General features: G+C 37.7%; 1 protein-coding gene across 5 annotated transcripts in view; it reads right to left on the reverse strand.

The window, feature by feature from the left end:
* Positions 1 to 1,237: 1,237 nt before the first annotated feature.
* The window catches only part of MTRR (5-methyltetrahydrofolate-homocysteine methyltransferase reductase), a 30,492-nt gene continuing 6,109 nt past the window's right edge, over positions 1,238 to 25,620 (reverse strand). For 3 of the 5 annotated variants that reach the window (XM_082289813.1, XM_082289811.1, XM_082289815.1), the window contains 13 exons: positions 23,370 to 23,523; positions 20,130 to 20,247; positions 18,844 to 19,216; positions 15,842 to 15,964; positions 14,069 to 14,222; positions 13,198 to 13,286; positions 11,318 to 11,498; positions 9,920 to 9,962; positions 9,299 to 9,485; positions 6,875 to 6,993; positions 5,318 to 5,410; positions 5,050 to 5,229; positions 1,238 to 4,115 (listed from right to left, as the gene is read on the reverse strand). In XM_082289813.1, coding sequence (XP_082145939.1) covers positions 3,971 to 4,115; positions 5,050 to 5,229; positions 5,318 to 5,410; positions 6,875 to 6,993; positions 9,299 to 9,485; positions 9,920 to 9,962; positions 11,318 to 11,498; positions 13,198 to 13,286; positions 14,069 to 14,222; positions 15,842 to 15,964; positions 18,844 to 19,216; positions 20,130 to 20,227 — 1,785 coding nt within the window. In that variant the 5' untranslated portion in view covers positions 20,228 to 20,247; positions 23,370 to 23,523 and the 3' untranslated portion in view covers positions 1,238 to 3,970. Of the gene's footprint in view, positions 4,116 to 5,049; positions 5,230 to 5,317; positions 5,411 to 6,874; positions 6,994 to 9,298; positions 9,486 to 9,919; positions 9,963 to 11,317; positions 11,499 to 13,197; positions 13,287 to 14,068; positions 14,223 to 15,841; positions 15,965 to 18,843; positions 19,217 to 20,129; positions 20,248 to 23,331; positions 23,524 to 25,620 lie in introns of all 5 variants that reach the window. The other 2 variants (XM_082289814.1, XM_082289812.1) reach the window with 2 other exon arrangements.

A 25,620-nucleotide genomic window follows, 5' to 3' on the forward strand; every position in this document is an offset into this window, starting at 1 on the left:
TAGATGTACACATGTGCAGTCATTTGTAAAATCAGGGCTGGGGGGCTGCAGACACAAGGCCTCTACTACAAAATCTGTGTTGTGGGTTCACACATATTAAAAAGTACACATTCCCATACGTGGCCTCATTTTCAGATAACCTAGATGACAACAAAACACTAAGTTTTGGCATATATTGGCTTGAGGGGTTATTTTAAAATACATTTAAAAGTGCATTATTTCAGGGATGAAATTTGAGGACAGAACATTCCCTGGTAGACACATTATGCCAATCCATATCAGGCAGTGATCTGAACTGGGAGGCTTTTTTCATCTCCTTTACTTTGGGCTCTCAGACAGAGTAACAAAAGTACCAAAGACAGAAAGGAAGAAACTTAGAAGCATCATTCCTAATGACACTACTGGTAAGAGCTACTTTCTCTTTAACTAATACTTTTATTCCCCATTTGCAGTTCCAAAAGTAAAATGGAACACATTTAAGCTAAAAATTGTGGGTTTGGGGCCTAACTTCCAAAGGAAACAAGGAGACAGCAATACTCTACGCATTCCCCAGGACTGATGAAGAATACAAGGCTTCTGTTTGAAACAGATTCAACAAGCATAGCACACCAGTTGACCTTAGTCTGCTCACAAAGTTGAGCAGAACAAGTGTTTATGGAGGACAAGCCAATTTTACTAAATAAACCAGTGTTGGCAAAACTACTCAAAAAGTCTCATCTCAGTCATCTAAACCTCCTTAGAACAAAACATTTCACTTTGTGTAAAACACTGTCTGATGCATCACAAATCATGGTTGCTGGTAACTGGAAATGGTGAAAGGAAAAACTTATTTATTTCCAAATTGCCTACAAACTATTGTCTGCAACACAGCCCCCACCTTACTCCACAAGCTTATTTTGCTTTGAGACCTAATCAACTTGTACTTTTACTCCCAATAACCACTCCCCAACCCCTCATCCCTGTGCCACTCAATACCTAAGGTGCCATTCAGTAAGTTCAACCCTTAAAGTGGACACGAGTGATGTTCTGTGATTCTGCCATTTCCTTCATCTGGCTTTTTAATTTTTCAAAAGAAACTTCTCAAGATGCTCAGTATCTTCAGAAACTGCTAAAAAAGCCTATTCATTCTATTTTGGCAATATTTTAGATTTCCTGAAAAGTTGGGAGAGAAGGGGGAAGGAAAAGGAAAGGAAAAACAGGTGCAAGAAACACGCCAATACTACTTCTGCTTCCAGGTGCAGGAAAGTCAGCTTTAATTCTGAAGCAGCAAATTGAAAAAAATAGCATGAATTTAACAGTTTGAGAAGTTAACCCTCTTTTTGTAACTGCAGTTTAAAAGAGAAATTTCAGTATTGACTCTATTTCACAAATCCAGAATAGCATTAAAAATCTAATGAGAAAATAGGCCATAAGGAATGCTCTGGAACAGCAGCTTTAGCACGACCACCAGTTCTTGTTAGCAACATGACAACCACAAACCTCTTAAATATAACAGCACACCATCTTCACTACTTCTTTTAAATAACAAAGGTATTCTGTAATGAATTTTGTAATTTTGAGGAAAAGCACATACATGGTATTTCTCTTAACAGAAGAAAATTGAAAGACATTAAAAAAAAAATCCCCACTTAGGTTTAGGATATTTTGTAAAATTCACTCTATATGCTTTTCTAAAAGAAACACTGAGGAGGAGTCATAAATCAGCATTATCTAATTACAGAGAAACACAATTCAATTAAGAAAAACAAAGCTTTTACTGCAAGCCTTTTCCACCTCCATGATTCCTGTATCTTAAAAGTCCTCCTCGTTCAATGTCACTGAAAGAAATATTTCCTCCTCAGGTAACACAGTGGTGTTTGTTGGGGTTATTTTAGTTTGTTTGAGCTTTGGACTTTGCACCATGCAGTTATAAATTTAAGAATAACCTGCAACCATTTTTTGTGGTTCTAAGAGATCATAATAAAGCTCACATGCTTAACTAAGGATTTACCACTAAATAATCCAAATGTTTTAATTTTGTAGAGGATTGATAAAGGAGAGGTGAAATGCATGGATACCCTGTAAATATCCCAAAGGGTGCCATGCAATGACCTGCAACATTACCAAAATGGTCACTGCAACTCCCGTAGTGTGGGATGTAAGTGACAGGAAAATGAGCACCTGTAAGAGATATGGGGAAAGCTGCAACTCGCAGTCAGAAAATCATTGCTTTTCCTGTAATCTCCAAGAGCTTCTGAGTGGAACAGAAGACCCTAAGTTCTATCTGAGAATGCACATCATGTAACAAGTGCTTCTTCCAAACAAACCGATCCAACAGAAGGTAAAGATTTATCTTTACTATTCCAATGCTGGTAGCTTTTTCTTTTATTAATAATTTTCAAAAATATGTAAAGCTGATTCACTGATGCAAAACGTTGACATTTGCATTGTCTTTGTCATTTCCATGAAAGTTTAAAATCGGAGTACTTTGCACTTCTTTTCTTCTTTATGAGCCAGAGGTTAAAAGTGCAGTTTGCAATTACTGCAAGCTACCTCTCCCTATGGAGTTTTTTCTGTAGAGATTACTTGACGGAGATTGATATAAACACTCTGCTGAAGAACTTCTGCACAAAATTTTAGTTGACGTCTTCCAAGGTTATTTAAACAATCATTGCACAGGTTATATCATAACCTTAATTCCAGACACTTCACTGGAATGTTTCCTTTTTAAACACATGATTTTATTCTGACTGACCATCCAAACTTTTCCATTTAAAAAAAAATTTACCTACCAATTAACTAATAATCGCCAGAAAACCACAAAACTTGCAGTAAGTGATGTGGTTCTGATTATGTGTAAGTCAAAGCAAAACAATTCCCCCCAGGAAATAAACAATGATCTGTCTAAAATATTTTCTCATACTTTGCGTTTGTCTTTAAAGGTCGAAGCATGACTTGGGACTGAGGAGACAACATGGATGTTTAGAAGTTAGAAAAAAGCAGAGAGAAGAGAGCAGGGCTCTGAAGAGAAGCATAAATTAATTACTTTTACTTCCCCACCTGTTTGTACTCCAAATGTCCCTTGTTACAAGGAAGACCAGACACTTCAGTGATTTGCTTTCGGCCACTTGATTTTTGCAGTGGGTGGCCACATGTAAATGCAACTAATTTCAAACCACCATTATTTTACTATATCTTCAATTTTAAAATTATTTATTTAGTAATCTGAGAAAGTATTTACCAAGCAATATTATTCCATCAACCAAATTCAGTGCAGCTGGTGAGTTTGCTCATAAATTAAACCACAAACCTTTTAGAGACAGGAATAGAAAACAATTTCGAAAACATTATGCAGGAAGATCTAATAAGCAGTAGAATGGTGTGTTGCAAATTTTGAGACATGATGTAATGATGTGATGAAAAAGCTAATTATTTAAAGAGAACTTCTGAGTTGAAATTCTTCAGTAACCTTTCTGTGCAACATCCTGGACATTCATTCCTTTTGGCAGTCACTGTCATTGTTCAAGATGAAAAAATATAAGCGGTCTCAGGAAGTATCTAGAAAGTGGTCAAATAAATCTTGGCAAGTCAGTAATGTATTTCATCATACACAGATCAGTGTGTAACACATTTACTCTGTAGCTTCTTTATGTCTACTTTATAGGAAAAGTTACATGATGTAATGTAAATATACAATTATGCTTGTACAAGTGGAGAAGTTTTTAGTTTATACAGCAACCCAAACTTAAGATGAGAAAATCAAGGCACTGAGACAGCCCATTATGTAACATCTCTAAAAAACCATATACTTCAAAGGCCAGCCTGGTTTGTTGTCATTTAAAAGGTTTCATGTTCCTGTTTGAAAGGTCAATAGAGAAAGTTAACCTTTGTGTGTGACTACCGACAGAAATTTTGACAATAACTTTTAGTCAAAAATGTATGTGTGAAAGGAAGTCTTTTGTACTACAAAGGCACAGGAAAAGCTAAATATTTAGCTCCAAACATCCTGCAAATATCGTTTTGCTTCTCGAAGCATAGCCAGAATTTTCAATGCTTCCAATTTGTCAGCTTCCATTTCCATGCTTAAAATGTCTACTACGGCATCGCTTACATCATCAGCCATATGCTTCTTATCTCTGAAAAATAAAAAAGAGAGGAGGAAAATGCATAATAATGTATTTTTCCATTTATCAATAGCTTCAGAGGACAATATAGGAAAGGATCATTAAAAAAATCCCGAACATAAATATAGCTTTTATATTGTACAGCATGATTCTTACGGAGTTTTCATGTAGCTGAGCATTGACATTAACTAGGGTTTCCCTCAATTAAACACTACATAGTTCTTGGCATGCTGTAATTTATAAGTAAAAAACCTTGCAACCCTAGTTGAGCTATTGGAGAATAACTGGTTTCTTTAAGAAGAACTGGACCTGCTGAATGAGTTATTATTCTATCACTACATGGTTCCAATATTAAAAAAAATCCCAAACAACAAAAAACCTCTACCAAACCACTCACTTATTAATAATGTTATTTTTAATACCAATAGCTAACATTTATACCTGCAGGAGAACACATTTACATCAGGCCCTATATTTAAACAGTTTGTACATTTATCAACAAACTTTTTAAGTATCTTGAACCTCCATGTAAGTTTAGCATCCACAAAAATTTATTACTATGACAGAGCTTTAGCATTCTGGAGCACCCAAACCTGGAATACAGCAGAAGACTGCTACTGTCTCTCAGCTGAGCAGTTTCTCATCACATCTATTCATATATGTCATTTTCTAAAGAGAAATCTATTAGCTTGAAACCTCCTATAACTTAACTGAATACTGAACAAAAAAAGGGAAAATAAATAACAAGCAACTAAAACAATCAGTGGAACTGTGTGGTTACAAGCTGTATTTCAAGATTATTCTGGAAAAGAGTAGGGATGACAGTCAGGCTTTCCAGGAAGGCTCTTTCAGTGTGATATTGGTCCTTTCTTTCAGACAGCTCTAAGACTTTCTAAAGCCTCAAACTTCTGCTACTCTCTTTCACAACAGTCCATTTCCTACTCACCCACATACATAGAAGTAACCTCTGTCTTTCAGCAGGACTCTGGCAACCTCCTTAGCACAAAGCCTAAGGACATCTTGCACGTATTTAGGTGGGGCTACTTCCGCAGTTGAAGAGTCTCTCGAGAAACAAACCTTGAGATAAGTTAATGTTCCATTTTCAAGAAAACATCTGAGCTCATCTCTGAAAGGTAATAAAAACCTGTTAGCAATGGCTCAGAGATGAGCATTCCCTCATGAATGAAAAAATGGATGTTAAACAGTGAACTTGCTTGAACAAATAGTCTCGATCCTGATGCCGACAACCAAAAAACAGCCATGTCTCTCCAAATTTCCAGTCTGGATGTTGTTCTCTGAGCTTTTGCCTAAAGAGACAAAAAAAATCCAAGCCTGTTTTATCAAGTGCAGAATCTAAAACATCTATAACCTAATTTTCATTTAAAGTAGTATTTTAAAAAACCACTGGATTGGCAGAAATGTGAAACGACTTAAGCTAAATCAAAGTCAAACCCTGCTTATTTGATTTTCTTGACTATTCACGTTTGGACCAGCTCAAAATCAATGAACTTCAAATTTATGGGTTTTTGGCCACAGTTTCATACTGGAATAGTCAAGACTGGCAACTCCAAACATCCCACAAAATAATCCTGACTGCTGAATAAGGAGATCACTACCTTTTATCCTTCACTGGAAGCCCTGTAAAACCACCTGGGAAAACTCAGCAGTTTTAGAAGGCTTTCCATTTAGCTGTATATACCTGCTAGATTCTGTGAATAATAATTTATTAACTTCCACATCATCAGAAATATTATTTCATTTTCTTGGAATAATGCTGAAAGTATTATTTTAAAGGAGTTTTAGCTGCCATTTTCTAGTTACATTTTGAAAGAGAGTTTTCATTTATACTTTAAAATAAAATGCAGAATACTTCTGAGAGATAAAGGTATATTTGGGAATCAAAATTAAGGAGCAAGGATGGTACATAACGATTTGGTTAAAGCAAAGCATGGAGTTAGAAACAGCACGTCAAATCCTCACTTTTCTCTCAAATAAAATGTTTCAAAAATAATTGTTATAGGATCCAATAAACTCCATTATCTTGCTGGAACTAACGAGTCATGTTGGTTACCTTTAAAACTTAGAACCATTCCCACCCAAATACTTCACTCCTCCCGTTCTTCATTTCCACAGAATGATCAAGTTTTTACATATTTTTGGTGGTGTGCTGTCACTTTTTGAACAACCATCTCTTTGCCTTGCAAAATTACACTGCTGGAGCTGGAGAGGGAAAATAAGAGATCCACCTTCCCTCACACACAAACTCCCAAACACAAAGACTACTACTGAGTTGAAGGTTCTGGTGCCAAGCTTCTCATCTTAAAACATCAAAATGTAAGCCACACAGAAACAGGAGAATACAGGAGAAAACTTGACATTCATCATGCCTTTTAATACAGATGCCACTTCTCAAGGAACTGAATTTTGAATAACAAGCCAGCCAGCACTTCCTAAAAACTACCATTCTCTTACAGGACTTCCACCAGCAACACAAGATAAAGGATTTAACTTCTTATTACTATTTCTGCAATTCACCCCATTTCTCATATACCTACTATGAATAGTAAATACAGTTAGATGAAAAATTTTACTCCTTTGAAAAACAAGTAAACACACAAGCAATGCTTGTTTAAAATTAAGACTGCTTATAATCAGCATACCACCATTACAAAAAGGAAAAAAAAAAAAAACTGCATTTAAACTCAAATCCTCAGGCTGTTTCTTTCCTCAACATAAAAAGGCTGCTCTCCAGGTAACAACTTGGTACATACCTATGTTGTAGGAAACCAATAAATGGTGAAATTCCTGTTCCTGGACCAACCATAATGAATGGGACAGATGGGTCTGCAGGTAAGTGGAAAGCATTGTTTGGACGAGGAAAAATAGTTATCTAAAATTAAATTAGATAAAATATAATTGAAGGGTATTCTTAAGCAGTGAAAACACCACGACATTTTTAGAACCTTCAGGGTATTTACACAGCATATGTACCCACACACTCTTCCAAATCCTGAGCCTCAGAGTTCATCTTTAATTCCACGCAGACATTTAGAATGGAACCTCACAGAAGTTTTTGGGAAAATAAAACCCAACAAAACAAAACAAAACAAATGTATTTTACAAACCTATTAATCCATCTGAAGGAAAACTGGGATGAACCACGCAGATGTGAGTTTCTGAACATGAAACCTCATGAACATGAACTGATTGCACCACAAATTTGGGGAATATTGTTACAGAATGCATGGAAAATTTGGAGTTAGCATTCAAAGGGAAGTAGAGCTTGTTTATTGCTATTGAAGGTAACTTAACCTTTTTTTACATTGTGGGCATCTAAAAATAATCCAGCGGAGGTCAGGATTTGTTTATAGTGAATTGAAGCCTACTGGTACAGGGCTTGCTTCCTTAATTTTCATAAAAGTTTGACATGATTTCCAAAAGTGCATATGGGTGAGGGGAGGCACATAAGAGCTCAAAGATCTCGGGAAATGTTTTACAGAATCCCACTGATAAACAGTAATTCTGATTTGCATATCTGTGTCAGAAAGGAAGACATATTTTCATAGGAGCTCCGTATCTACCCTCTGAGACATGGCCAACATAATCCATGGAAAACAAGACATGACTATTTTCATTTCTTAAAGATTATTCAAGACTCAACAGCAGCCATAGCAGAGCTTCATCCATTAACGTCATAAGCAAACATCCAATTTATTTTGCACATTAATTATGAAAGGATTTGAATTTACTTTCAAGTTTAAGGAAGGAGTAAGGCACTAGACCAAGTTATTTAAACTTTGCTGTGTAAATCTGAATAGTTTAGCACAACTCATTTTTTTATATTCTAATTCACTACAGATACAACAATGTTAAAGAGCATTATTTTCCTGGTTTCATGATGATAAAAAAATAGAATAATTCTTGCTTGTGGGGACCAATACTTATATATATCCTTCAAACCACACTTGAGTTAGGAGGCTCTCTACCCTATTAATGATTCCAAACTGGTCATTCTTTCAAAACAGACTGCAAATGGTAAACACATTTATGCTGTAAAGTATATTCAATTAATCTAATGTATTTCTGCATAAGATCACAGTCATCTATTTTGTATTGTTATTCCATATATTTCTGCAATCTATGTGCATTGCTGCACATTTTTCTATGCTGAATTCTAGCTTGTGCAGCAGATGGAAATAGTTCTAAACTTTATACAGACTCATTTCGTAATAATTTTTTTTTCCCTTTTTAGCCACCTCTTTTTGTTGTTTGATCTTTAATTAACTTCAAATCAATTATATTTTAAATAAAGAGCAGACGTGAACATTGGAGTAAGATATATCATGCACATATGAATCTTTGTATTAGTTTTAAAAAATGAAGGTAACTTGTATGGTGTTTTTTTCCATTTTGTCTGACTGACATCTTGAATTATTGGCACAGTTTTCTTTCAACCGAATTCTATGCTTGTTCCATTTTTCATAATCAAATATACATTAGGCTGCCAGCAGTTCTTTTTGAGAGAAGATATGTGTATCACATATATCAATTATATAGCAGAATCCCAATTTGTTAATAATTAGCTTAGACCTAGCAAATTTGAGATCGATTAATGACTCAGAATCTCTGCCACAAAAGGAAAAGAGGGGAAAAAAAAGTACCTTCTCCCAGTAATACCCACTGTGCCAAACAATCATTGACACACATCAGAAAAAACCCACAGGTGACTGACACCCGTGTCATATTCAATAACTTGGCCTTTGCAAACTCTGGAAGCCCTGACAAGAAGCATGAGTTTTACAGTATCTTCCCTATTATCTGCCACCCTTTTCTAGAAATAACTGCTTCTCTCTTGTGATGAGAACAGTCACAACCATTTAATTGTACAGTGGCAGTTTAGTCCATGAAAACATCCTCCAAGATACACTTACGACTGCAGAGGGGTGGAAAACAACTCTGGCCTTTCAGCAGTGGAAAATTTCACAGTTCAGGTACGCATAGATAAGTAAAATTTAAGTTTAGTGCTTAGCAATGAAGTTCTGGACATGTTATACAGAAGTAGGGTAGAACTGCAAAATTAAGGTGTATACTGACAAAACATCTGCACAACATCACATCAGTGAACAAAGAAACCCGCAGTTGTTTCAAATATGCATAAATGCAACAGTTAATGACTTTAGATCCAATATTCATACCTTTTCAGTTGAAGAGCTTTCTCCTTTTGTATCCAGAGTGCTTTTACTGGGGTGCAGTAGAGGTGCAACTAACTCAGCAAGCCACCCTGTACATACTCCTTTCCGTGAGACTGGTCTAGAGGGACTGGCAGGGAACTCCACAACATTAAATACAAAGCACAGCCTTCCTGGCTGATACAAGTTTGAACTACAAAGACAAAAATATTAAAAAACCAATCCAAAACCTGAGAGACAGCTGTACAATTTTGCAGCGAGTCCATTTGCAGCCCAAACCATTTCAATGGAACCAAGATTCTCAGTGGTCAGCTAACTGCATAATATTTGTAGTTAGAAATTGTCTTAAGGTTGGACTCAGAGGCCAGTGTCTACAGAAGGGAATCCAAATTCCTACCAAATTCAGGTGTGTGCGAGCTTGTTCTTAAGAGCTTTATCAAAAGCATTGCCACACACTCAAAACAATGCTCTTTGGAATAGCCCAACAGTGTTTCTTGCAATAGAGTCACAACTACGTTTTATCCTTCACTTCTCTCTTTCTTCTTCAGATTATAATGCACAGAAACATGCATGAGAAAAACCCCATACCTAAATATCTAAGAAGATAAAATTTGAGTATTTCATTACCTTGACACTGAATAGGATCTGGCTTGTAATTTAGGAAGATGTTCTGAAGAATAGAAAAAAAAAATGTATCATTTATTTGATTCACCCCAATGAAAATGTCATATAATGAGTGTTTACACTACAACAGATTACAAGGTATTTTAATTTAACTACAATTTTATTCTAGTGACATTGAGTGTTTGTGATTGAGAAACAAGCAATTAAGACTTGAACTCTTATTTTGAATGGGTTTTAGACCTTGTGGAACATCAATTAGAGATCCTATACGACGGGACCATAACAGTTAATTTATGGAGTTCTAGGTCAAATAAAAATGACTGTAAGGTGTACAGAAGAGATGCCAGTAGCTAGCAAGATGAGGTGAAGCTTGAAATTTAATTTTCCCCACCTTTCCTCCATGAGCTCAAAAGCTCTCACAATACACATTGCTTGATTGAAAGTTTCCTACATACAATGTCCTGGAAGCAGATGTGCCAACTCAGTTTCAAATCACTAATTACCTATGTGAAGTTTTGAAATCTCAGCTAAAAAAACAACTGGGCATTTTTTCAACAAGATGCCCATTATATATCTATCTATATATATATATCACTCACACACACATTTATACCAACATTATGTACATACATAAACAGAACTACCCTTTTGTCAGTACATGCACACCCTGACATATTTTAAAGGTGCTCTGCTACAGAAGACAGTTGCTAGGTGGAGTTAAGAAAAGCTAGCGCAGTGAAATCACTTGCACAAGACACTAAACCCATTCAGAAATTTTGGGTAAGTGTGGACAAAATGACTGCAAAACACAGCAAGCAATTTCTTTTACTCATATTATGAAACATATTAAGAAACTCTGGATTTTAATTTGAAAAATAACTGCCAGTAATTTCAGATGTATTTGACATGGTTGGAGTTGTAACCTCATCCTTTCAGTATTTTATATCAGGAACCCAGTGAGTGTGTTAGACATTACATAAACACAAATATACTGGGAAAACCATGTTGTTTTAACAGGTAAAAGTGCAAGTAAAGACCACGTAGGCAGAGAAATTAGGAGTTGTAAAAATAAGTCTTTTTTAATTGTAAGCAATTGATGAACTAATTCGTAAAGACCCTACTCCTGCAAGCACCTTATGCCTCCTTTTCATGTACAGGAGTAATCCAGAGTCAATTAAAGCACTGGTGTGAACCGAAATGTTTGCAGAAAGAAGGCCAAAGACTACAAACTGTAGAAGAGAGCTTTGTTCCCCAACAACAGTTTCAGCTTGATCACTATAGAAACTATAACATTCCTAAAGTAGTTAACTGAACAGTTATTCCCCTTTCTTGGGAAATTGAACATTTACTCTGACGCATTTTCAGAAACCAAATCTAATTAAATCTAAATCAGTCTTTTACCAATTAACAGGCTAAGTGAAGGCTTGCAGCTTGGAAAAGCATGAAGTAAATCCAGGAGGCAAACATTAGAATCTCTAATAAAGCGAGTGTAATCAGAGGCTCCTTGTCTGCTGCAAAGCTCTTGAAGCCTCCGTTTCTCTGACGCATCACTGGTACACTCTACAAGAGCTCGCAAAAATGCCTGTAGGGAAGAAAGAAAAGAGGGAAGGGTGAAAAAACTTGTCCATTTAGGGAAATGGTCACAAAACCGGGAAAAACTTGGGTTGCCTGGGGACAGGAATTAGGTTAATGGATAATACACTTTATTTCTCAATTTTTTTTTTTTTTTTTGATTGCTCTTCTAATGGCTGCAACAAGCTAGCAGGTCAGAAAATCCTACTTAGCCTGAGCGAGGAAGAGATAAAAAAACAGGCACAAGCCATTCCCCCCAAAATTCCAGGTTTTTGAAAGGTGTTCTTATTGCCCCTACTTACACTTTAGTTAGGCAACTCCATAACACAACTTCACTCAAGACAAAACACCATTTACTAAGTTACAGAAGCCAGGAAATTAATAACAAAAATCTTAGAAGAGGTATGACTACAAATAAGGTATGGTATTTAATGAGTCATGTAAATGTTGTTGTGGTGTTTTATTCTATGCTTTATGGTACATAATGGTACTGTAAACTTCTCTTAAAGGAAAATGAAATTGAGCATTGTAAGATAAGGTGAAAAACAGCTGTAAATAGTTACAGGTTTTTTCAAAAAAAGAAGGTGGAAATAGACACAGTGCATAAAAGAAAAGTGATAGAAAACACCAAGTGCAATCAGATGATACATTCTACACAAAGGAATACCTGGAAAATAATGTGAGTGTACTCAACCATAGAGCTTCCAGATAATAGTTTTGAGTATGGAGTTACATAAAGCACATTTTAGGCTGAACAGTTAATACAGCAGACAAGTTATAAAAACTGGCTTCAGTGATATTCCCCAGCCAGTACCCTCTGCCTACTCTTATTGCTGAGACAAATTTTCAAAATCATTAAATGTGGTTTTGAAAAGGTTGAAACAACAAGAAGATTCTCTTCTGCTGCAAAATCCACTAAATTAAGCGAAAAGGTCCTCCCAAAGACTGATTACCCTCAGAGACCCAACCACACAATCGTTTAGCTTCATCCTTCATACAAAGTTATCTTTAAAATGCATTTTGACAATACCAGAAATACAGATGCATTTTCAGTTACAAGCTTTGAATTTTTTACATGCACAAAACAAAAGGAAAATAACATATACATGTTGTGAGAACAAATACTATGCAAGCAAAAATCTTTCTTTGAATTCTGCTAGGTTACTGAAATGCTAAAGAAAAGCTTTAAAATTTCAGAGATTTCACAGAATATTCTGAGTTGGAAGGGACCCACAAGGATGATCAACTCCAGCTCTTAGGTGAATGACCCACACAGGGTTACTAGCACCATGCTCTGACCAACTGAGCTAATGTAAAAGACACTTTGGTATATTTGCATACAGCAACGTGTCTTTTTAGCGACAGAACTTGAGAGATGTGGCTCCCTCTGATTAGAAAGACTGTTTTCTTTAAAATAATTATGGGGCTGGGTTCAGTCAGCCTTCCCAGTTATCTGGCACCAAGTTACCTAATACTTTTCTACTTACTTCCAGACTAGACAGGATCCAAGATACTGCAGAACAGGAGTGTCTGTCAGATAAACTACCAGAATTGACATTTCTCAGAGTAAAGTACAAACAGCAGCATACAAACTGACAATCCTTATTCACTAAGAGATACCATAACTACACATAAAGCAATGACAGATCTGTAAGAGCCCATAGCATAGAATTACTAATTTCTCTTTAGAACAAAAAACACATAAACACCTTTTTGGGAATTGCTCTTATTTCCAGACACCAGTTTAGAATGAATTTGAGAGTGCTTCTTTCAGGGATGTGTTGTGGACGAGATGCTCCTAGTTCAGTGGGAGAAAAAAAAACAAAGACAAAGTAAAATGTGCATCTATTAACATATGAAAGTGGCATCACACATCTCACACTTAATGGACAACTTGTGCAGCCCTCAAAGATGCAGGGCATCTCACAGTGAAAATTGATTTACCTATAAACCAGAATAACAAAGAGCTCTACACCATCCTATGGAAATAAAGGCACAGCTCAGCAGCACCACTAAGACACCAAATGCAGTGCAAGAATGGAGTAATTCACACAGTTCCAGCTGGCAGTACACAGGCACACTTTGAACCTGCAGCTACTCTTCCTGAAGCATGGCATCATAAGACTTAGCAGAACACATCCATAGACTTACAACCCTATTAAAAGGCACCTTGCAACAGCACTAAGGCTTGTCCTTGAGGAGTGCAGCCCTCTTAGGATGTAAAACAGATTGACATGCAGTGTTGTGCAAGGAGATTTTACTTTCAAGTGGGGGATTGTAATGTTATGTGATTAAAGCCTTATCTCCATAAACATGAAGGAGCACAGAGTAAGAACAAGATGGATGAATGCCAAAGCCAGGCTGCAGTTCCCAGTCAAGAGCTCATCTTTTCAGCTATAGTAAAATCAGCAGCATTCTTATGCATTCACTTTTTTAACACATCACTGTGACTTCCAACATGCCTCCACAAAAACACAGCTGTGTTTCCATATGAGAGAGAAAAATGTTCAAAACCACGCACACCAACTCCTACGAACACAGAAAGGAGCACTGGGCCATGACCGGTGCATCACACCATACCTTTCTTTTTAGTGCCCTGCTTAACTTTTACACAAACCAAGTTGTCTCCTTTTTCAGAAAGTCCCAAAATGTGAAGAAGCTCTTCCACTTCACTGCCATTGTTGGGACATATTACACAGAAGGCATCTCCAGGTTGGTACTCAAAGGCTGTATCCTGTTTTAAAACATGAAATATTTCTATTAAATTTTATCACAAACCAAGGCATTCCCATTCCTGAACACAATCGTCCTACTATTGCGCTCACATTAAGTCAAATATTCTTTTACTCTGAACTAACACTTTGCTGTTTTGAGCACATCAGAAATGAAACAGTCATGTTTCCTTTCCAGGCTTAACCTTACTAATTAGAAAAAGTCTTTCCTTATCTGGTTTAAATATTTGGACACTCTTTAATGAGAACTGCTGAGCAGCTCAAACAAAAGGAAAATAAATACGTATTAAGAGGTTGTGTTATATAATCAGCCCAGATCATTAATTACTGATGTACTACATTTTCTGGTTTGAGAAGAGCAGAGAAATGAAGTCCTCATAATTAATGTAACTTTTTACAGAGATACATCATCACTAAAAGAAAATTTGCTTGTTAAACTATTTGATGAATTGTGACAGAAGCGACTGTAATTGCTTTTATTTTCTGGAGGAAAAACAGAAAAATAGCCAGACAAGAGCACAGTGAAAATTCGTATCTTAAGACCTAGATTCTACTTAGCTGCCTGAGATTCTTGTGTGCAACTGCTGAAACTCTTGTGTGCAACTCAAGCTTCTGCCTGTTAAAGGAACATACAGAATTATACTTGAATCATTATGTTTCCCGTATGCATCAGGCAAGTGACCTGCACACACAGACTGAATGTTAGGTGAAAAAGGCAAGGAAATGCTTACATTTTCAGTGGGTGCTGATGACAGAATGTATCTATACATACAAATACATGCAAAAAAACATGTCGCTCAGAGAATCAGTTGCTCAAAACTTAATAGAATCTACTTATAACTGAGATTTAAAGATGCCTCACATACATTGAGACAGATTAGGCTAAGAGAGGCCAACAGAAGGTACTGCCAAAAATCTCACTATCTCAAAAGTAATATTCTATAAATTTGGGAAACCAGTCAAAAGCAACATACTTTCCTTTTAAAGATTTCTTATAAAGTAGTATTGAGCACTCTCTGCCTGCTTTTCATCTTCAAACCAGTATACAAAATATGATCTTCACTGAATAAACTAAACCAGTTTTTTAACTGAGGCTAACTGAGGTTGGCAGTTTGAACAGCATGTTAACAAGTCACAGCAAATGAGTGTCAGAGGCAGAAACAGTGTTCAAGAACTAACAATTCCTATCACTCAACCTACTGCTTGTGTAGATTACTCACCATTATGAACAGTCACAATTCGCTATACAGTTTCTGCATATTCTTCAAGTTGTATACTTATAAACTGAAAGATTATTCATTTTCAATATTGCCTGACTGCCCTTCTCCACTGCAAATTCCCTTCATAAAGGTATTTCACTCAACATGATATCCACAGAACAACAAAGAAATTAACTTTACACTTTGCTCCTATTTTGACTTCCATGGAGTCCTGTTTTTCAGTGAATAAATCAAACTTTACATTTACAAACAGATAAACGTAAGCTGACATCCTATTGTATGGAGAATTATTTTTTCTTTTTAAACAGTCAAATAATTTTCCTCCTCAGTTATTATACATAACACACATGCTTTTCACCCTTTATTTTAACCCACTAAAGAAAAAGCCGTCACCAACTTACTGCAATATCAAGCTCTAAGAGCAATGCAGTTTTTATTGCATCTTCTCTAGTGAGCTGAACTGCTTTTGTAACTGGCACTTCAAAGGTTGTTCCCTCTGAGATAAGTGAAGGCAGATGTGGATTCTGAAAAAGACAACAAAAAAACTTACGCTAAAAATGCAAATCAGCTTTATGACATCCTACTGTGACATACAGGAATTGGTGTTGGTACAGGCTTTTTGGAAACAATCTCGGAAAACTACTCAATAAGGAAAAACATTAATCTTCTCTATACATAGAGTGTTTTGCTCCTCTTTTTAAAAAATCACATCTAAGCAGTTACTGGCATACATTCAATTATAAAAGGCAGTAGGCTTGAACAGTCTAATGGGCCTACATTATTACCAAATGCAGCGAGCTGTTTCATTTTTCAAGAACTGCCTTGAAAATAGCCAATTAGAGAATGGCATTTATGTTAAACCCCAGAAAACTCCTGCCTAATTAAAGGATTACTAGATGTATATAATGGACATAAGAAGTACGAACAGAAGTTACATCATTGCAGGTTTACAGCTTGAGGCTTTGGGGTCAATATAAGGCTATTATTATAGGCAACTTGTAAGAATAGTTTTAAATTAGAGCTAATGAGCAAACCCCACTCTACAAGACAGCATCATGTTATAACCCAACATTTCTACAGAGGTAAAAATGTGCCCCAAGTATGACAAATGGGCACAAAGAATAATTCCAGGTCACATATGTCAAAGGCTGTCACTTGAAGATCAGACTACAGCCCTCATTTCTCCACCACTATAGTCAGCAAGTTTAACAGGAGATCAATGCAGACAAAAATAAAAAAAGGCAGGAGGGATACCAAATGCCTACAACAATACTCTGTCAAACGTAAAGGAATCATCCCACCAAGAGGAGAATATCTGTTAATCTGACGATTTCCTATTTAAAAAAGGAGACAAGAGAATCACTTGAGAACAGTCGGAAGTTTCTTTGTTCTCTTAAGATTTTGACATGCTGATTAATGGCTTGGGCCATATCAAGCCATTGTGCATCAGCTGGACTGTGGTAATTGTCTACATTTGTATTCCCCACAAGCCAAATTCGAGGCATAAGGAAATCAAGATTTAAGCTAAACTGTATTATCTTACACTTCCCACAAATGCTTAAGGCCATTGCTGCTCTGCTACCAGTATGCAGCAGCTTGTTAATTCAACCCTGAGACTCAACAGCCCAAGACAAGATCATTTAAGTAACTGGAGAGATCGTTTACCAGTCCTTCTTTAAATGGCAGGGAGTCTCTGTTTGGAGATATCCAAACCTCAACTTGATGCACTTCAAAACACACCAACTTCAGCTGCGCTTGGCAAAAAGCACCCATAGCTGCTGTTGCAATGTGAGATACCAAAAGAGGACATGAATTGTGTGATACCTGCAAAACCAAACATGACCCTACATACTACTTTTCAACAAGGTCTCGCCAACTATGTCAAAAATAGTTCCAAAGGAAAAAAACACAAACATGCATTTGATTCTTTCCAGGGTTCAAGACAACCATCCTGTTTTATACCTGAAATCTGGACTATAATCTTTAATCTGTCACTGAGTTCCAAATTAGCAGATTCATCTTTTTTCATTTGCTGTTCAAAAGCAAAATTAACTTTTTTTTCTACATACAGAAAAGTTAAGGCATCAGTATTAGAACCTGATGAACTATTTCAGAGATCAGTCTGAATACATGCTGACTTTAAGAATATAGTCTTTTAAGCAGCACATTCAACCCAACTATTAGTCTTTAATAGAGAGTACCTCTAAATCATAAACTTCCTAGAATTTAATTTGGATTATTAAATTTCAGAACCCGCACAAAACCAACAATATGAGGTTTAAAAGAAATGCAAAATTACCCAGTGTTTAAATCCATACACTCTTACATAACTGTATTAGCTAGACTAAGTGATTCTCTCAGCATTTCCATTAAGTCTCAACAGAGTGTCAGAGTCCAGAGGATACTGAAGGGCTTCCATGATCATCAGCAGCCACACCAGAGGACTGGACCCAGAAACCCCATCCCAGCTCAGTACAGGTTCTTCAGTCCTTTCCTGAGCTACATTACAGCAGCACTGGTCAGCAGCTCAGCCTCAACCATGCCCGTGACTGGACACAGATCCTGTTGATCCACACCTGGAATTGAGACCGGTTTCTTGGCTTGGGCCCAGAGCTGCCTGATTCCCACAAACTTGCCTGATGATCTGTACTCTTGGCTGACCCTGGCTGCCACCTCCTGGTTTGCATTGCTTGGGTAGTGGGGAACAATGCTGGCTGTGTTACCACACTCAGCTCCTGGCTCCCCATCATTTAAAGAGCAGCAAGACTTCACTGCTTCCTTGCATGGATAACTGAAACATCTGCCCTCTACAGGCAACCAGAAACGTTTGAGTCACTCTTGCCAACTGGAGATGATTCCCAGCTCATGCTAATTCTCTTCTTAGTACAGCAGGTCTTTATTCAATGTGGCTTCACATGAAAAGCATACTGGCTTTTGATCTACAGTTCATCTTCCATTTCCCATAGTAAAATAGTGATCATGTTTTCACAATGACAAGTTTCTCTGTTACTAAGTATGCAGGAAGACTTTGAGCAATTTTACAGCCTCTTAGTGCATTCTGAAAGTACTAAAAATTTGAACAGAAACTGTACTGTACTCCTCACTACACCAAGATGTTTTCACTGTTACAACACAAGCCACGGAGGATTTGAATTCCTGCCTTCCTGACAGTGTAATACCAAATTACTATTTAGCTGAATTATATCTTGACATAAGTGTCCATAACCCATATGGTAGCAGCTACATTCAATATAAATGGACTTTTTACTTAAAATTCAAAACCCTCTTGCACTTGGGGATATATCTCCTTTACGTAAGGAGCTCTTTTGAGCCATATGTAGGAGTATACACTCATACTCCTGCAAAAGCTAGAGGCTTCTGTCACTCAAAGGGAAGTCCTTACCTCATCCTGGGCATCCTGAAACTGCACCTCTATATATTCTGGTGGCAGGGCAGGAATATTAAGAGCAGACTGAGAGACAGGAGGGACAGAATGAACGAGTGAAGGTTCGGTGTCTCTAGCTGGAGCCACAAGATTGATGTCATCCAGTTTCTGTGACAGAACATCAGAACCCCTTGCTCCCCCATCTTCTAGCTTCAAGTTCTGTATTTCAGAGCTGAGGTTTAGTTCATGCACAGTATGCAGAGTGGGAGAGAGAGAGCTGGAAACAGCATCGACAGCACTGTTCATGCCTTCTTTCTCTTTCTGCAAGTGCAATGCTTCCTTGAGGGCAAGCCAAAGTCCATCAATCCAAGGATCAACCACCAATTCCAAACTGGGAATGAAGGGGAAAAAAAATAAGAAATGCATGGATGAATTATTGTGACTTCCTGGACTGCTAATTTACAAATAATGAAAGACCACAAAAGTAAAAAAGCACCATTCACTTTCCATTTCTAATATATATCTGTAGCTGTTACCAAGGTTACTTGTCAGAAAAAAAAATTATTTAGTCGTTATCACTATGTAAATTTACAGACTCTAAAATGTATAACAGCCTTGCTCTTTTCCCAGTTTCTTATTTTTATTTTTCATATGCTGAACTTTCTGTCATAAAGTTGAAGGAATGGCAGCTGAATATGCAACTTTTCATTGTGCAACAGCAATATCAATGGCTTACACAAATGGCCCATTTTTATTATTTCAGAACACAAGAGATAAGTTTTATGGTTATGACAATGTTTGTGTTCAACTGCTTTGCATCATCATGCACAGAACCAATATAAGCAGCAGTTCAAAATAACTAAGCCAAGACTGCAGCCTACTGGCCAGAAAGAGCAACAGAACAGGGAGTTGTTTTCTTACATAATTCCTCTACAGCAGACAGAAAAATCTTCTTACATAATTCCTCCAAAGTGATCCTCTGCCCACCCCCAAAAGAAAAAAAAAGAATAAAAAAGGAAAAAGAGAAAACAGACTACATTTTCAAACCCCTCCACTTATTCTGACTTATTTAATTTCTAGAACTGCTAAATACTATTTTTCCAGGGATTAGTGTCTCCTCACACTTTAAAAATGCAGTTTTATTTAACGGCAATTGAGACTGAATAGACATACTGTGCTCAGGCAGAACTCACTTCTATGAGGTGCTGAGTATCCAGGTTCAATGGACTCCAAATGCCTCAGAACATCAAGCATTGCATCATGAAGAAATAAAATCCAAATAAAAACTAAAATTCAGTTCTTACCCTACACAATCATCTGCTAATCCTGTGTCATAAAAGTGCTGGGCACCAAGTTCTTGAAGTCGGCGGTCTACTGTCCTTCCACCATTACAAAAGAACATGTACTCTGAATCTCCCAGACCTAGCAAATTCAAGGAAAGTGGAATTGTGTCAATCAGCCAGCCACCCAGGCTACACAGACAAAGACAGGACAGACTTTTCTTGCAGGCAAACTGAAGAATCTGATCTGTTGGAGCTAGTTCACAGCAGGGCACCAAAATGATTAGAGGGATGGAGTACCTCTACGAGGAGCAAAGGCTGAGAGACTTGGGATTGTTCAGCCTAGGAAAGAAAAGGCTAATTGTGGCCTTCCAGCACCTGAAGGGAGGCTACAAGAAAGACACTGGGGATTTGTAGAAGGACATGTGGTGACAGGACAAGAAGGAATGGCTTCAAACTGAGAGTACGTTTAGATTAGATGTTAGCAGGAAATTCTTTACTGTGAAGGTGGTGAGGCTCTGGAACGGGCTGCCCAAAGATGCTGTGGAAGCCCCATCCCTGGAAGTGCTCAAGGCCAGGCTGGATGGGGCTTTGAGCAACCCAGTCTAGTGAAAGTTGTCCCTGCCCATGGCAGCGGGGTTGAAACTAGATGATCTTAAAGGCCCCTTCCAATAAAGGCCCTGTATGATTCTATGATAAATACAACTACACATCTATATATACATACACACTTGCATATGTAAGTGTATTATTCAGATGCTACATTGAAATAGAAATATGCATATATGGATTTCAAAGAAAATTGTGTTTGTCCCAAAATAGGGCTGAAAAAGTGGCTCCTCCTTCCCAAATCTAAGACAGAGGAATACACTGAAAACACTTTGTTTTCAATATTTCATATTTAAGAAGAATAAAGCTTTAGTTTGAGGCTTTTAAAAAATACAAAATTCCTCTAACAGGAGAAACGTAAGGAACTGAAATAATTAAAAAGAGTAAAACTGATAAACTGTGTGAATTACCAAAAGAAATTATCTCACTTTCAGGATTAAGTTGTTAACAATGTCAGCAACATAAGAGAGGGAGTATTAAAAGAAATTTAAAAATACAGGAACTTGGGGAAAAAAGACTCATCAAACATAGCAGTGATTTTAAACAAGAAGATAGCTGAAAAATCTGCATGAGGGAATCTGGTCCAGCAACTTCCTCCTCAGGAATGAAAGACTTCTTTGTAGATCTTGTTTCCTCTGCACTGGCTTTTCTGCCCCTTAACTGTTCTGAAGACGTTTAAGATGAAGATGCTCTTTGTTACCTGTTAACAGTCAGTGCACTCAGGAGCTCTGTTCATGGAAGATCCGAGATTTTAAGAGGTCAGCTAAATCACTGATCCACCCTAAAAGTGATCGATCATCCTTTCGAGATGCTTGTCTAATAATCCTAAAGACCACTGGTTTTAGGTCACCTTCACAAATTCTCTAAGTAATCCACACCACTAGTTCACTATCGCTATCAGAATTTTTCACAGCCTGACCCTTTCTTGTGTGCAATTTCAAACCACTAGATCCTTATTATTTCCACTTGTGCTGGTTTTGGCTGGAATAGTGTTAGTTTTCCCCATCACAGCTAGTATGGGGCTGTGTTTTGGATTTGTGCTGGAAACAATGTTGATAACTCAGGGATGTTTAAGGTATTGCTCACACAGAGCCAAGGCCTTTTCGGCTCCCCTCCTCACCTCACCACAGCAGCGAGGAGGGTGGGGGTGCACAAAGTGGACACAGCTGGGAGAGATGACCCCAAGAGAATGACCAAAGGGACAGCCCATGCCATATGGCATCATGCTCAGTACAAAAAGCTGGAGAAAGAAGAGGGAAGAGGAGGACATATAGAGTGATGGCACTTACTTTCCCAAATCACTGCTATGTGTGATGGAGCTCTGCTTTGCTGCAGATGGCTGAAACACCTGCCAGCCCATGAGGAAGGGTGAATGAATTCCTTGTTTTCATGGTTTTTGCCTTCCCTGTTAAGCTGTCATTATCTCAACCCATGATTTTTATCACTTTTACCCTTCCTATTCTCACCTCCATCCCACCAGGGAGGGGTTGGGGGAGTGAGAGAGCAGCTGGGTGGGGCTTGGTTGTTGGGTGGGGCTTGGTTGTTGGCTGGGGTTAAACCACGACGCCCGCTAATAACGGACCATTCCTCTCTCCTTGTAACAGCCTTTTTTTTTTTCATTTTAAGAGGACTTCTGCTTTCTCTTAAGTACAGTACTTGGAGCAAACATTTCATTGCACCAGTTGAGATGAATACCATGAAACTATTTTAAGACTAATAACTTGTTAAACTTGAATTACACTGTAATTGAGACACCATGATAATTTCTGCCACAATAAAATTCAGTGTTAATACAATACTTATCTTTATACATACACATATGCATGCAGTCAGCTATGAAAAACTTGACCATTTCACAAACTGGAATGTGCAACTAGGCAATAGCATAACAGCTTCTTAAAATGCTACATGATTAGGGATGCATATAGTCACACTTCCACATTTTATATCCAGTATATAAATTTCCTTCTAATGGGTCCCTTCCTTATTAGAAACTCAGGAGTTTCCACACTCCCATCGATCAACTTCCACTTGTCAGGTAAAAATAACCTAGGTTTAAATAGACATTCCTGGAGTTTTTTTATAAATGCAATTTCAAAACTCAACAAACTAACCTTACCATCAGCTCAAGCTATACCATACATTTTGCCAAATCTGTATTTTGCTTATCCATCTTTAAGCTGAAGGTACATTCCTTCTCTTGATGAGTGCAACATTCAAAACTAAAATATTACTGCAAATTTTAAAGGGATGGGAAGATTTAAGGTTTTTTTTTTAAGAACATTTTACACTGCCTTTCCCTCTGTAGCAAAAAATGCCCAGTGACTCACACAGTCAAGCAAACTAATCTAGTTTACTAATCTCTATAGAGACTTGACATGAAATTTAAACTTCACACAGCTATAGACGTATCATGCGGTCTTTATGCAAAGAAAATTAAACTATAAAAAATTACATTGATAGCTTACATTCAGAAAATTTCTGTGATGTTTTTCCTTTATTGCTCATAGAGGACATTACATAAGACTGCTGTTTATAAAAATAAATGTTTTATAAGCACTTTAAAAACCCCAAAACACCTATTCAGAAGTAAAAAATACAGAAATTGTTCACTTACAGACAAGTTCTGCAATAATATAGAAAATACCAAGTCACCTAGCAATCCATACTGGAGATGTGCAAAATGGTCAGGAGGCAAGGTCTTGTCTTGAATTTTCTTTACAAACTTGCGGGCAGTGTCTGGCGGGTCTCCAGTCCCAGTAGTGGAAATAACAATAACTACAGGATCCTTTTCTGTTTCCAGGTTGTACTACAAGCAATAGAACACGTTAAGTTAAAAGGTGCCATTTGATACCTATTTGTGGCCTTAGATACTCTATCTGCCACCTTTCCTCTTCCCAAGGGTACACAGAAAACCACTTAATCTCATCTTACCTATATTAAGCCACAGGAAGTCTTTCAAATAAATACAAGTCATTTTGGGGATGCAACTTATGATCTTATTTGGAGTTTCCAAGACCAGATTGGATAAAGCCCTGAGGAACCTGCTCTGACCTCAACTGACTTTGCTGCAAGACAACGACATGAAGCCCCTGCCAACCTGAAATATCCTACGATCCCATATAAAAATGTCCAAGGGCAGCATTTTGAGCAGGCTAGTACACACATGAAGAATACTTCACAACTGCACTCAGACAGCTTAAATACACAGTTCCTACAGTATTTTATTTGTCAAGTGGAAAAGGTATTCTTGTATATATGATCAAAATCACATATATAGCCATAATCCTGATTTCACACAGTTAAGTGGTGTGTGTGTCCATACAAACTGTAGGGATCATTTCTAAGTTTCATTAAGTATCATTTGGTCCTGTCTGATAACTTCCATGTTACAGAATCACAGTATCACAGAATTAACTAGGTTGGAAAAGACCTTTGAGATCATCATATAAAAAAAAATTCCCAGTGCTTTTGGGGGAACTAAGGTAGCTCTGAAGAGTCATAATCAGACACTGAGCTCGACAGTCTGATTAATTTTAGCCCACTCACCCTGCGCCCAATTCGCTTCTCTCTCCTTTGCTAATACCGGTCTCCCATATTTCCCAGAATTTCATGGGGGCTACTCCCATTACCAGGTTGACAAGAACTGCCTGTAGTAGGGACCATGTGTCAGTTCCACAAATTCAGATCTCATGCAACCATTTATTACTTCTGAAGTAAAAAGCACTCAGAGTCTGTGACTACCCCATGTTTAGCAGGCTGGAGCACCGTGCCAGCGTGCTGTTGGTCAGGGCACCCACACAAATCGCTCTCGCAGCACCCGTATGGCCTGTGGGTAGTGACCTCTGTGAAAAACAGCTCCACGCTCTTGTTTGGGAGTGACCTCTGGAAGCCACCTAGTCCCACGCCATATCCCAAGTGGGACTAGCTGCCAGCACTGCGCTCAGTCAGCTGTAACTGGCTGAATTTTGAAAACTTCTAAGGGTAGAGGTTCCCCTTTTCTGGGAAGCTTATTCCATGCAGAACTTCTTCACTAGTGTCAAATCTGAATTTCTCAGGCAACACCCAATGGATCTGGCCTCCTGTTGTCCAGTCTGGCTCACACAGGCTGCTATCAGATCACTCCTTAGCCTCCCCTTTGCCATAATAAGCAACCTAAGCTCCTTCTACTACTCCCTGTAGGCTGCAGTTTAAATCATCTCCCAGCATTCCAAGTTTAATAAAAATAATAGGGTTGTAAGAAAATAAAAAGAAAGATTGCAAGAGGTGCTGCGTTTCACTTAGAGCCGTTTCAAGATTGCAATTCAAAACTCCAGATTTTGAGAAGTTATGTTCTAAACACCACCCTCAATAAATCACTCAAACTTTATCCCCTTGTCAAGCCATGTAAAAAATTACTTAACACCTACAACCCAAAAAGGCTAGGAATACAAAGAAATAGACAATAAAGGTGTTTTACTGTTGGCATTGTTTCCAAATCTTTCCTGAAGAACCTAAAAGCAGTTGCATGGTAAACTTAAATTACTGCATGTCCTGCCTCTGGCAGTGGCCTACAGCAGAGGCCTAGAGAAGCACAAGCAAACAGACTAAACATGCAAGGATATTCCCTGGCTACTTTGCCAGACTTCAGTGGGCTGTGTTCCAGGAACGATTCAAATAGAGCTTTTGTCTTTCATAAGTTCAGGCAAACTCCAAGTACTCACAAAATCCTGAGACTTTCAAAACTGAGCTATCAGTTGTACAAAAAAACCACCTTAAGGGTTCTGTTGCAATAAGGACTCAGATTTTCAAAACTTCCACAGCTGATTTGCTAAGTACAGAACCACAGCTTCTGCAGTGCATTGCCACAGGTAACTACTGCACTTACAAACAAAAGCAAACTCTTCAGGTAAAGAAAGTAAGGGTC

This window comes from Coloeus monedula (assembly GCF_965178545.1).
Source record: "Coloeus monedula genome assembly, chromosome: 1".
In the NCBI taxonomy this organism is placed as follows: Eukaryota; Metazoa; Chordata; class Aves; order Passeriformes; family Corvidae; genus Coloeus; species Coloeus monedula.